Here is an 11,293-nt window from a genome sequence, read left to right as displayed (position 1 = left end):
AGGGAAGCGCTCGATGAGAAGACGAGCGGGTATGTCTGGGAGAGTCCGAGGAGGAGATGGGGGGGGGGGGGAGTGCTCGATGAGGAGCTACTCGACAAGTTGAAGGGCGGGCGAGGGGATTAGTTGACAAGTCGACGTGCTCAACGTACAGTGTTTCTCGACTACGTGTAAGCTCACCACTGTGAGAAGTGAATTGACAACGTGTACGAGTGAGGCCTGAGTTGCGGACGGTTCAGCCATGGTCATGAGTCGACGAGCGAGGCGTGCACCGATATGCGCGAGCGGCGAGTCTGTGCGACGTGTCCTTGCGCATCGCGACGCGCTTTTCGGCAATGTAGGCAAGTCGAAGGGGACGCACGAGATGGGCAGGACGTAGTTTTCATTGCATACTGGCTATCTACAAAGAGTAGAGTACCTAGAACGACTAGAAGTACGTACAGCGAGGACGGGGAGTACATGGATGACCTCCTCTCTCTTCCCTCGTTGTTTCCCCCTCCCCCCTCCCCTATCCCTTGTTGTGCCCGTTCCCATTGTCCCCCTTCCTCCCCCTCCCGTCGCACTTCCCTGACGCTCACGTCTCGCCATCGCCTTCGGGTCGCAGTCCTCGTCTTGGTATCGCGCGAGGTGTACGGGTTGAATCAAAGCGAAGGGGGGAGGAAGGGGGCGCGGAGACGAGAAAAGAAGCAAAGGCGACTCACCACTTAGATCCAGCCCCCTGCACACCCTCGGCCGCGCGGAGAGGAAGTCCTTTACGACGCGCGACGAGGAATGCCTCTACGACGCACGACGAGGAACACTTCCACGACGCGCGACGAGGAACGCCTTTACGACGCGCAGGTACGACTTGCTCGACGAGAGACCGAGACGCGTGAGCACGCGACGAGCTTCCCACCTCCCTTCGCACGTCCTCACTGCGATCGTCGAGCCCGTAGGCGAGGAGCCTGTCGATGACCGTGTCGTTGAGCTTCTCGACGATCGCGCCGTTCGGTCGTGCACCCTCCGCGGCGGCGTTCGGTCGTGCACCCTCCGCGGCGGCGTTCGGTCGTGCATCCCCCGCGGCGCCGTCCCGCCGTGCACCCTCCACGGCGATATTCTCCCTCAACCTCCGATACATGGCCGCGCGCACCCTCGCATCCACCTGCGCGACCTTTCTCGCAGACTTCTCGTCGCGCTCGTCGTCCCGAGAGCGCAGAAGAAGGTGGGGGACCGTGTTCTCCGTGATGGGGATGTAGGACACGATGGCGAGCCGCACGTCGATCGCAGGATCGCAGGTCATCGCCTCGATCAGAAGGACCTCGTCCTCGGCGTCGATCAACCGCCCCTCGTCCCCAGCATTCGAGCGGTCGCCCTCCGCCGCCACATGCCCACCAACCATCGTCGCTCCCATATGCCTGCACAACGACCTCGCCGCGCCCGCCCTCACCGCCCGATCCTTGTCCGTCAGCCGCTCGCGCACCTCCGCCCTCACCTTGTCGACCACGCGCGCGTCGATCGCGCCAAGGGTGCCGAACGTGCGGGATACAGTGTCGATGGCGCGGCGGCGGATGGTTAGGGTGGGCGCGGCGAGAGCGTGCCGGAGGGCTTTGAGGACGCGGCCGGTGAACCAGGGGGCGGGGTCGTGGGTGGGGGGCGGAGGTGGGCCGGAGGAGGGACCGGGGGTTGACGAGGAGGAGGGACCGGGCTCGCCGCGATCCTGGGGGTAGAACTGGAGGTGATCATGGCCGTCCTGGCCCACTGGGTGCGATGTTAGATGCGGAACGCTTGCGCTAGGTACACCACGCACCAGAATCGTTCAGATACTCGATATACGCCGCGACGAAGCGCAGGCCAAGGTCGGCCGGACGCGCTGCCTTCATGTGCAGGCACTGGCCGAGGAAGTACAGAAAGCACTCCATGAACTCGTACCCGCCCTGCTTCCCGCCGCACTCCATCTGGACCCCGCGGTAGACGACGGCGCAGTGGAGGGCGAAGAGGGCGGCGGAGTTGCGCGTGTGGGAGCGCTCGTTGGTGAGGGCGTCGGTGAAGATGGACTTCATGGAGTCGTAGATGTCGGGCATGCCGTCTGAGGGGCGGGGCGCGGGCATGGTCGCGTTCGAAGGGAGAAGAAAGAGGGAAGTGTCAGGGCTAGATGAGCGCGTCTGGAAACGCGGTCACGTGTACGCGCGCGGTTTGCCCATCACGTCTCGGCCTTGTGCTTCCGCTGGTCTGACTCTGACTCTGGCTAGGGTTGGATGGTTGTGCGGTCGGGCAGCAAGAATCGATAGGTGTTTAGCGCCCACCCCTCCTTTGCCGCGCCCCCCGCACACGGTCTCCCCGTCAAGGGGCCCGTGTGCGGGGGGCGTGCGCTATCTACTATCTACGGTAGTCTACGCTACGTGGTGTGTTCTACCAGCATGGTCCCTCCTACCAGCATGACCTCCCCCTCCAGTCGTGACCCCTCCTACCAGCATGACCCCTCCTACACGCCTCATTGCACGAGCAGCATGGTGGCGTGCACGGTCGGTGGCGAGCAAGACGGCGAGCGAGACGGGGGATGGGAGAGAGACGGTAAAGGTCTGCCCACCTCCCCCCGTCTTATATACCACCCTCTACCGCGCACGGACCCTTTGCAAGCCGAGTACGATCCCCTGCAAGCCGAGTACGCTCCCTAGCAAGCCGAGTACGCGCCCCTTGCGACAGCCGCTAGTAGGTAGCGGATGTACGTTGTCAGTAGCTTATGCACAATAACATTGACCTGGGCACACTGAACACTCCACGAGTTGGTCGGTGGACACTGCGCCTGCGAAAGCGCAAACACCATGTTCTCAGATCCTCCCTCTCGCAGTCGATGGGAGGCAGTCGCCGATGAGCGCGCTGGTGGCGTCCGCAGTACTGCTCACAAAGCTATCCGCGCGGTAGTGCTCACGAAGCTGTCCGCACTGGTACCGCCCCACGAAGCTCGCTCGCTTTCCGATTACAATGCCAAGGTACCCGACGGACATCTCCGCGGACTCGAGGGACTGATATGTTGAGCAACTCGGTTTCGATGAGAATTGTAAGAGCTTTCATTGCAATTCATAGCTAGTAACGAGACAGTACAAGGCGTCTACTGAGCTAGCGGTGTCTACTGAGTGCGATATATCTACTGAGCTACAAAGAAAAGCGGTACCCTAACTCGAGGGCGAGCAACGCAAGAACGAGCCACCAGATCGGGCGACAAAGACCTATATACTCGGCGCTCGAGTGGTGGACACTCATCGCCCGAGCTGTGAGTACTCAGCGCTCGAGTGGTGGACACTCAGCGCCCGAGTGGTGGACACTCATCGCCCGAGCGGTGAGTACTCGGCGCCCGAGTGGTGAGTACTCAGCGCCCAAGGGGTGAGTACTCGGCGTCCAAGGGGTGATACTCATCACCCCGCGGACGGCGATCCACTGCCTCAACGCCAAAGGGGAAGCAGATTCTTGCGCGTGCGAGGTGGGCGCGGGCGAAAGGGGTAGCCCATCGGTGAGAAGGGGTAGCCCATCAGTGAGAAGGGGTAGCCCATCGGTGAGAAGGGGTAGCGCATTGAGAGCGTAGGGGGTGCACCTTGAGAGCGTAGGGGAACCGTGAAGCGCTGAGGAATAGCCCATCCGAGACGAAGAAGCCCTGAAAAGCGCGTGAGTAAAACCTGAAAAGCGCGTGAGTCAAGTAGAATAAAAAGCGCACCAGATATTCCTTACCCTCGCTCGCCGGACGGCGATACGTTGCCTCATCGCTTGGGGAGTGGGGGCGATGCTCGTTAGGAGCAGGGGGAGCGATGCTTTTGATGAGTGAGGGGGCGAAGGGGCGCATCAGATAGAGGGGAGAGCGAAGGCGGAGGGGCGAGAAAGGGGAGGGGGGAGAAGGGAGGAGGGAGGAGGGGGAGGGAGAAGGAGGGAGGAAGAGGGAAAGGAGCGTGAGGGGGAGCGTTAAAGGGCTGTCCAGGGCTGATGGGAAAGCTAGGGAGGAGGTAGAGGCTAGGGAGGAGGTAGAAGCTAGGGAGGAGGTAGAGGCGTCTGAGGAAGACGGGTGCCAGCCGAAGGGAGGGCACGATGAGGGTGTGGAAATTCCGAGGAAAGGGGGAGGGGGTTGAGGAAGCAAATCGGTCTGAAGGGGGGAGGAAAGGGGGACGCGCACAAACGACGGGGGGATGTGCACAAGCGACGGGAGGGCGGGGAGAGAGATAGAGGAGGGAAGGGGAACGAGGTGGTGAAGGGGAAGAAGATCGAAGGGGTAGAGATTGGGATTAAGAGAAGGAGAAGCGAGGGGTGGAAGGGGAAGGAAGGGGGTACCTCGGACCGTGCTTGATGTGAGGATGTTGTGAGCGGCTAGGGCGGCGCTGCGCGCCACCCCCTCCCCCACCCCAAAGGTCGCGTCGATCAACGAGAACTTGAGGCGCGGACCTCGGCGCATTTGACGTCGATTTGCGGATTTTGGGGGATTGAGAAGCGGCCGAAAATCCTTAGAAAAGCGTCAGAAATGGGGGAAACAAGATGAGTACAACTCGCACCTGCTGTGCTGACCACCGCCCCCTCCTCCTCGTCACCGACCGCGACGCCTGGCTCGTACAGAAATCACGGGGACCGGCGCAAATGACGTCGACGCGTGGGGTGTCTGAGCTTGAGGAAGGGGGGTAAAATGTCTACAAACGCGTCAGAAAGGTGCACAAAAGCGAACAACTCAGAGACGCACCTCGAACGTTGTTCCTGCCGCCGGCAGCGCAGAGCGCTGCCCCCCTCCCCCTCCATCCGTCCCCGACAGCCGTGGCGTTCAGCGAGGGGTTCCCGCGCGGACCTCGGCGCATTTCCCGTCGATTTGCGGATTTTTCGGTGTGAAGAAGCGCTCGGCGACGTCTGGAAAATCATTAGAAAAGAGGTCAGAATTGGTTGAGATGATGACGCACCTTTACGCCTTGTCGGCGTCGCTGGCGGCGCTCCGCGCCGCCCTTGTCCCCTCCCTAACTGTCGCGGCCGTCAACGAGGAATTCCCGCGCGGACCTCGGCACATTTCGCTTCAGAATGCGTTTTTTTGGCGGATGGAGGCGCACCAGAAAATTCTTGAAAACACGTCAGAAATGGGTGCTAGAATCGACAGAATCGACAACACACCTCGACCGTCGTTGTCGAGCGAGGCCTATCACTTCCACCCACACAGAGCCTGGTACCGTCGTCGGGCGAGGTGCTGGGGGAGATGTCGTGGGTGTTTGGTGGACCGCGCCGAGGGCTACGACGTTGCCGGCTCGCGCAAGCGCAACATCTCCAACAGCGTGGTCTGGACGCGAAGGGAGGCGGGAGGCAAGTTGGGGGGCGGGGGGTGAGGGGGAAAGGTAGGATTGAAACGCGAACGCACCGGTATATGTGGGCGGCGTCAAGGCGCCCTTCGCGACCGAGTAGGGGCAAAATTTTCATTCCCGCGCCACCTTCGGAAGAGCCCGCGCGCGTTCATTCCTGAGCTTCTCGTAAGTTGAGGCAATTCTGATGGAAGATTCGTGTCTCTGCGGATGTGTATGCCACTCGCCGCACATGCAACGTGTCTCCCCTCGCGTGAGCCAGTTGGCGGGGCAGAATGTGCTCGGCGCCGCCTGCGACGTTGAAGGACCTGAATTGCACGAGGGAGTCGCGTGCTGTATTATATAGAGATAGTTAGTGAGGGGGATGAGAGGCAGATACCCTAGTAGACTGACGTTCGGATGGTGGCTCAATATCGCCTCGGGTCGCCCCGAGCATGTCCGCGGGACAGCCCGAGCGCCGACACATACATACCCCGGGATTCCATTGTTGTTGTACTCGAAAGGTGCCAACAGGTTATTTCGGCACACCAAAACATACCTGTTCGATCAGTTCGCACATGTGCACCGAAGACGGCGGCGGAGAGACAATCGTGCAGAACCGACACCTGGCGCTCACCCTACCAGTTCTGGTACGGCTGCGGGAATGGTGGAAAAACACGCACGCCGCCCGAGCGACAACATGAGCAAATGCCTTCCGGATTGGGCTCAATAACCAGCCCCGCGTGCTTTCAAGGCACAGAGCTAGAGCTCCGTGCGAGTCGTAATGACGGAACCGGTGGCTTAATTCCCCACCTCCGTCGCCTGTGTCGCCGTTGAGACGAGGGGGCGCGCGAGTCCGAGATGAGCACAAAATGGCTTTTGGATGCATTCCTTGATGACCCGAGGGGTGTACAGATAGTAGCCATCTACGTATTCAGGACGTAGAGAGTAGAGGAGAGCCCTCGCCGGTCGCTGATGACGGTCGCGGACAAGACGGACAGAGTTTGTGGCGCCGCCAATCAGGGACCGGACGGCGGCCCGTCGAGTCCGCGCGGCCGCGCTCTGCGTCTTGGCTTCGACTCTCACCCATCGCGTCCCTCCGCCGCCTCGGAATAAACGCCGTACTTTTCAAACACACTACCAGCAGCGATCCTGAACGTTATGCGCTCTGGGCTCCCTCGGCGAGCTGATATACCTCGAACGCTCGGTCGGCGCAATCCCACCCATCTCAGACGGCCTCCCCCGCGATCCCAACTCCAGCGATGGGTCGCAGTAGGCTCGGGGCACTCGCCCATGAGCCCTGAACCCATCGCCGGTTTTGCGATGGGCGAGATCTGTGATTTTGCTTATCGTTCTGGGAGGTCGAGGATGTTTGCATGCGCAGCTCGACCTCCTTCCCTCCTTTCTGTGCACCTCTGCCCAAAAATACGAACCGACATAAATCGATGCCGTTTTCAATTCTGAACAGGTCCTGTATACCCAACCCCGCCCTCTGCGCCCTCGCTCGAGTCCTATAGCGCGACGAAGGACGTTTTCAATATGTGGCGTCGGTTTTCGTCTGCTCATAGCGTCGTCGCATGGGCTTTCTGCCGACGGCAGAGCACACGCCCATAGTCCCCTATACTACCTCAAGCCGCTCATGAAGTACGGTGAGCTCTCGATGTCTGCACACCATGTTATTCACTACGCTCATCCGCCCCCTTCCCAACCTCACCCCGATCCCAATCTTCCACCTGACGGCACGCAATTCCAGGCAGCGACTCCGTCGGATGCACCGAGCACGCGGATGACGTTGCTCCGCCAGAAGAACGCACGCGTAGCTCGCAACTCCACACTTGCAAAACCAACCTCCTGAAAAGTACGCATCTTCCACTCACTTCTCGCTCGTTTCCGCGCTCATTCCGCAGTTCGGGTTGGATAGGCTCAGTCTACACGTAAGGCTGAAACGCGCCCTCGAAGGATGGAAGATAGCGCTGCCCTCGCGCTCGCCCAGAGCCTTTCCGTGCTCATAGGCGAATTCTCCCCCTCCCCGGGCTCTCAGACGCACCATAATTCGCGCATGGTATGTCACAAACATATTGAATGCTTCCCGCTATTGTTTCCGTCGCCAGCGCGAGAGCGCGGCGCTGCTCGTCGCGCGCGCGTCAGCGCGCTGCCTTTCTGGCGCTGAATGCCTTCCCAAAAGGGAAGGGCACGCGTCTTCCCAAACCGCCACGTCGATTCCCGGGCCCCCGCCTTCCTTGCCCTTTAATCCCCCAAACTCGCTTCATCTGTAACCTCACCATTCCATTTAGAACACTTTCCTGCGGCTATTTGGCCGATATACGCGTCAACAGGCATGGAAACGCGTCCAGACGCCGCGGAGGTACACAGTAAGCGTCCTCCCTCCACCCCCGATCCGCGCCTGGCATTCAACTTTCCTGACTCGCGCGCGACAGAACCTTCGTGCAGATCGCACATGCGCTCGCCCCGCACGACATCCATCGCCATACAACGCCGTGCACGCCAAATCCCCACCGCGGGCAATCTTCCGCGGTTTCGTAAGTGTATCTGGGCGCGCGGTTCGTATTCGGGGGCGCGTCGCCTCCGCGCATGCAACTGCTGCGGTTGGAAAGGTTAATCGACGCGGGGAGGGATACATAAGGCAGGGGGTGGGGCGGTGTTAGGGTAGAGCTCGGCGCTCTTCCCTTTCCCCCCATCTCCCCCCGTCCCTCCTATCGCTACCTCCCTGCTTCTTCGCCTGTCCCCTTCTCTGGTTAGTGATGTTGCCTACGTGAGATCACTGCTCGGTGAGTCGCCTCGGCCTGTTTGTTCGATTTTTGGCTTTATTGTTGACGCTGCTTTCAGAGGTTCAGTTCTACTCGTGTTGGAGGTACGTGCCTATTGATCTTGCCTTCCATTCGCTTACTAACTTTTCTCTTTAGGTGCCTCCGTTCGCATCGAGTAGGGCACGCTTCGTCAAGCGCGACGACCGTGAGCTCCTTCATTGTCTCCTATTCGTCCTGCCTTCACTAACGACGATTATAGGTATCTAGTACTATTTTCCGCGCCTTGACCGACGCCGCCGTCCTTTCCCTTTTTATCCCCTCCGATCTCGGCGCTTTGCTGACGATTTTGTCTAGATTCCACGGCCCCGTCGACGTGCTTTTCGATGCGTTAGTGATCAGCAAGACCAGCGATGCGCGGGGGAAGTATGATAGGTCTATGAGGTGCGTTTACTACGTCGATTTTGCGATTCATCTGCTGATTGTTCCCTGTAGTCAGCGTAGACGGCGAGCTTCGATGTCGCTTGGAAGGACCGCGAGGTCACTAGCAGTACGTGGGGGAAGTGGTTTCCGGGGCCATAAGGCGCGTCTCTCGCCTTATCATTGCGATCTTCTTGCTGAGTGACGTTGTAGACGGCGACCCGCAACCCCTTCAACACGACGCGCGGCTTTTCTAGGGCGCGCAGCTCATGCTTGGACATCACCCCCACCGTCTTCGACGACCGCCTGAATGTCTCCCCCCTCAACGTCGTCGAGGATGGCGGCGTTGAGGGCTTCGTCTACATCACTACCCCCTTCGACGACGCCTCCAGCGCGCCCTCAAGCTCACCTTCCACTTCCACCCCTCCACCCCACTCGCATTCGTGCCCCTCACTCCGTGCTGTCTCGGGCGCGGGACAAAGGCCCCCGACGTTGGGTGCGTTCCCTTCCGAGTCGTTGGCATGCATGCCCTCATCGGCGTGAGGTACGCGTCTTGCGCGCGCGCATTGCTTCCTTTCTGACCGGCGTTCAACAGCGACCCAGCCGCACCTGCAGCCGCTGTCTTCCGATCTGTCGGGGACGTGTGCTTCGTGGGCTGGAAGGCATCTCCACCGGCGCTGTCGACGCGCTCGCTCGATACCGGCGATATATCCTGGTCTTCGACACTGGCGAAGGACCTTCACCGACGCCGGCGAAGCGTCTTCAGCCTCAACGACGCGCTCTCATTATCAACAGCGGCCTAGTCGTACGTGTCCTACGTCGTCAAACGCGCCGACCTTACGACATTGACGACGCACTCAGCGCTCTAGGATAGCCGCTCGGAGGAGAGCGCGCCGCCTCAAGGTAAAAATTCGTCCTTCAATCCAGCCGCTTGATGTCTCGCTCATTATCTTATCCAGATCGTATCGTGGGGAGCCCTGTCAATGGACAATGGCGAAGGCGGCGAGCGATGGAGAAGGGCGAGCGTGAAGGTGGTGAGCCGGGGCGAAGGCTGGGAGCGGTGGGGAAGACTATGGAGGGGCCGAAGACGACGAGCGGCAGGGGTTATGGCGGTTAGCGACGTTGAATGCAGGTACGTCTTCGTATGTGAGTTTGCCGCCTTGACTGACCTGTGCTTACAGTGCTTGCTGTGCTCGTACGCCGGGGGCTGCCAGGTTCAGGATCGCGCGTTCGCTACGCGTTGACGCGGAAACTGGACAGCAGACGACGGTGGGATAGAGGACGACGTCGGGTGTGAAAGTGAGTCCCTTTCCTTCGATTGAGGTTTTTAACTGATTTCCTATGCAGACTGTACTCTCCTGCTGTGCTGCACGATGCCATTGCGCTCTTCTCTCTGATGTGGTCCTACCACGCGCGACGCCCTCGCGCTCCCCTGCACGATGTGTCTGCGAGTTGGTGGTAGCCTTGTAAGTAAAACCATTTGTAGCTTTCCCCCTGCGTATCTAATCTCGCATCCTCAGGTCGTTTACTTCACGCCGTAGTGTAATCTGTTACTGCTTATACGACTGCCTAATGCCCTTGAAGACGCTCTGATTTGCTCGCGACGACGCTTCGGTCCGCTTCAAGTCGCGCGGGACCGCCTTCTGGGACGCTCGGGACCGCCGTCAATGACGCTCAGGACCGCCATCGACGACGCTTAGGACCGCCTTCGCCGACGCTCGCAGTCCTCGTCTTCACCACTCGCCAACAACGAATCCCCCCTCACGTTACCTTTGGCATCGGATTCCCCCTCGCCTTCTACGACGCGTCTCTGCTCATTTTCGACGACGCGTCTCTGCTCATTTTCGACGACGCGTTTCGGCTCATTCTTGAAGACGCATTCCTGCTCGCCTTCGACGATGAATCCCGCCTTCATCCTCAACAACGAATCCCCCCTCATCGCCTCCTTTCGGCCCTCGTCAATGTTGCCAACAAGCACGTCGAACGAGATCTCGCAAACAACGGCGGTGGTGGTTCGTGCCCGACGGCACGTCATGTAGGGCTTGAGAACGCGCTCTCCGTGCGTAGGAACAGCCTTCTTCAAGATCGACAAACGTGCTCAAAGAGCGCGAGCGAGGGAGGGGTAGCGGGGAAAGCGCTCGATGAGAAGACGGGCGGGTCTGTCTGGTAGAGTACGAGAAGAGTAGGGGGAGTGCTCGACGAGGAGCTACTCGACAAGTTGAAGGGTGGGCGAGGGGATTAGTTGACAAGTAGACGTGCTCAATGTAAGTACAGTGTTTCTCGACTACGTGTAAGCTCACCAACGTGAGAAGTGAGTCGACGACGTGTACGAGTGAGGCATGAGTTTCGGACGGGTAAGCCATGGCCATGAGCTGACGAGCGAGGCGTGCACCGATACGCGCGACCGGCGAGTCTGCGACGTGTCCTTGCGCATGCGACACGCTTTTCGGCAATGTAGGCAAGTCGGAGGGGACGCGCGAGATGGGCAGGACGTAGTTTTCATTGCATACTGTCTAGCTACAAAGAGTAGAGTATCTAGAATGACTAGAAGTACGTACAGCGAGGACGGGGAGTATATGCATCGCCTCCCCCCTCTTCCCTCGTTGTGTTTCCCTCCCCCGTCCCTTGTTACGCCCGTTCGCATCCCCCCTTTCCCCTCCCGCCGCACTTCTCTGATGCTCCCCGGCTCCCCATCACCTTGGGCTCGCAGTCCTCGCCCTGGTATCGCGCGAGGTGTACGGGTTGAATCAGAGCGAAGGGGGGAGGAGGGGGACGCGGAGACAGGAAAACAAGCAAAGGCGACTCACCACTTGAATCCAGCCCCTCGCGCAAGCTCGGACG

The 11,293-nt window shown here is 60.0% G+C and overlaps 6 protein-coding genes across 6 annotated transcripts; 3 read left to right on the top strand and 3 right to left on the bottom strand.

Annotated features, from left to right (window-relative positions):
* Positions 1-196: 196 nt before the first annotated feature.
* Positions 197-479, bottom strand: SCHCODRAFT_02640296 (uncharacterized protein). Its single transcript, XM_050346137.1, has one exon. It carries the CDS (start codon positions 456-458, stop codon positions 243-245), a length of 216 nt encoding a protein of 71 aa, XP_050197878.1. The 5' UTR covers positions 459-479; the 3' UTR covers positions 197-242.
* Positions 480-576: 97 nt separating this feature from the next.
* SCHCODRAFT_02085050 (uncharacterized protein) lies at positions 577-2,266 on the bottom strand. Its single transcript, XM_050341739.1, has 2 exons — positions 1,784-2,266; positions 577-1,734 (listed from the first exon to the last, which is right to left on the bottom strand). The coding sequence occupies exons 1-2, from the start codon at positions 2,082-2,084 to the stop codon at positions 695-697; spliced, it is 1,341 nt and encodes a 446-aa protein (XP_050197877.1). The 5' UTR covers positions 2,085-2,266; the 3' UTR covers positions 577-694.
* A 56-nt stretch (positions 2,267-2,322) lies between these two features.
* On the top strand, positions 2,323-2,743 carry SCHCODRAFT_02640292 (uncharacterized protein). The gene is made up of 2 exons (XM_003027691.3): positions 2,323-2,378; positions 2,429-2,743. Exon 2 carries the CDS (start codon positions 2,484-2,486, stop codon positions 2,649-2,651), a length of 168 nt encoding a protein of 55 aa, XP_003027737.2. The 5' UTR covers positions 2,323-2,378; positions 2,429-2,483; the 3' UTR covers positions 2,652-2,743.
* A 512-nt stretch (positions 2,744-3,255) lies between these two features.
* SCHCODRAFT_01161156 (uncharacterized protein) lies at positions 3,256-5,754 on the bottom strand (the record flags this gene model as incomplete). The annotated part of the gene is made up of 10 exons (XM_050341134.1): positions 3,256-3,625; positions 3,686-3,779; positions 4,291-4,459; positions 4,503-4,617; positions 4,687-4,851; positions 4,908-4,995; positions 5,105-5,254; positions 5,348-5,375; positions 5,521-5,621; positions 5,682-5,754. 10 exons carry the CDS (start codon positions 5,752-5,754, stop codon positions 3,256-3,258), a joined length of 1,353 nt encoding a protein of 450 aa, XP_050197876.1.
* A 1,473-nt stretch (positions 5,755-7,227) lies between these two features.
* On the top strand, positions 7,228-10,040 carry SCHCODRAFT_0258501 (uncharacterized protein; the record flags this gene model as incomplete). The annotated part of the gene is made up of 15 exons (XM_003027690.1): positions 7,228-7,329; positions 7,562-7,639; positions 7,719-7,807; positions 8,028-8,056; positions 8,115-8,139; positions 8,192-8,240; positions 8,295-8,476; positions 8,528-8,582; positions 8,666-8,948; positions 9,115-9,257; positions 9,322-9,355; positions 9,412-9,486; positions 9,634-9,751; positions 9,800-9,918; positions 9,973-10,040. The coding sequence occupies 13 exons, from the start codon at positions 7,228-7,230 to the stop codon at positions 9,747-9,749; spliced, it is 1,260 nt and encodes a 419-aa protein (XP_003027736.1). The 3' UTR covers positions 9,750-9,751; positions 9,800-9,918; positions 9,973-10,040.
* On the top strand, positions 9,878-10,676 carry SCHCODRAFT_02640276 (uncharacterized protein). Its single transcript, XM_050346136.1, has 3 exons — positions 9,878-9,918; positions 9,973-9,989; positions 10,037-10,676. The coding sequence occupies exons 1-3, from the start codon at positions 9,892-9,894 to the stop codon at positions 10,620-10,622; spliced, it is 630 nt and encodes a 209-aa protein (XP_050197875.1). The 5' UTR covers positions 9,878-9,891; the 3' UTR covers positions 10,623-10,676.
* Positions 10,677-11,293: the final 617 nt, after the last annotated feature.

This window comes from Schizophyllum commune, assembly GCF_000143185.2.
Source record: "Schizophyllum commune H4-8 unplaced genomic scaffold SCHCOscaffold_12, whole genome shotgun sequence".
Taxonomy (NCBI): domain Eukaryota; kingdom Fungi; phylum Basidiomycota; class Agaricomycetes; order Agaricales; family Schizophyllaceae; genus Schizophyllum; species Schizophyllum commune.
Note: the sequence above shows the minus strand (reverse complement) of the source record. Positions and strands in the feature narration are given on the sequence as shown.

Excerpts from the sequence above, each read along its gene's own strand:
- SCHCODRAFT_02640296 (XM_050346137.1), bottom strand. The coding sequence starts at position 458 with ATGTACTCCCCGTCCTCGCTGTACGTACTTCTAGTCGTTCTAGGTACT.
- SCHCODRAFT_02085050 (XM_050341739.1), bottom strand. The coding sequence starts at position 2,084 with ATGCCCGCGCCCCGCCCCTCAGACGGCATGCCCGACATCTACGACTCC. Across the intron at positions 1,735-1,783 it reads CGAGTATCTGAACGATTCTG|TGGGCCAGGACGGCCATGAT; the intron begins GTGCGTGGTGTA and ends CATCGCACCCAG.
- SCHCODRAFT_02640292 (XM_003027691.3), top strand. The coding sequence starts at position 2,484 with ATGGTGGCGTGCACGGTCGGTGGCGAGCAAGACGGCGAGCGAGACGGG.
- SCHCODRAFT_02640276 (XM_050346136.1), top strand. The coding sequence starts at position 9,892 with ATGTGTCTGCGAGTTGGTGGTAGCCTT.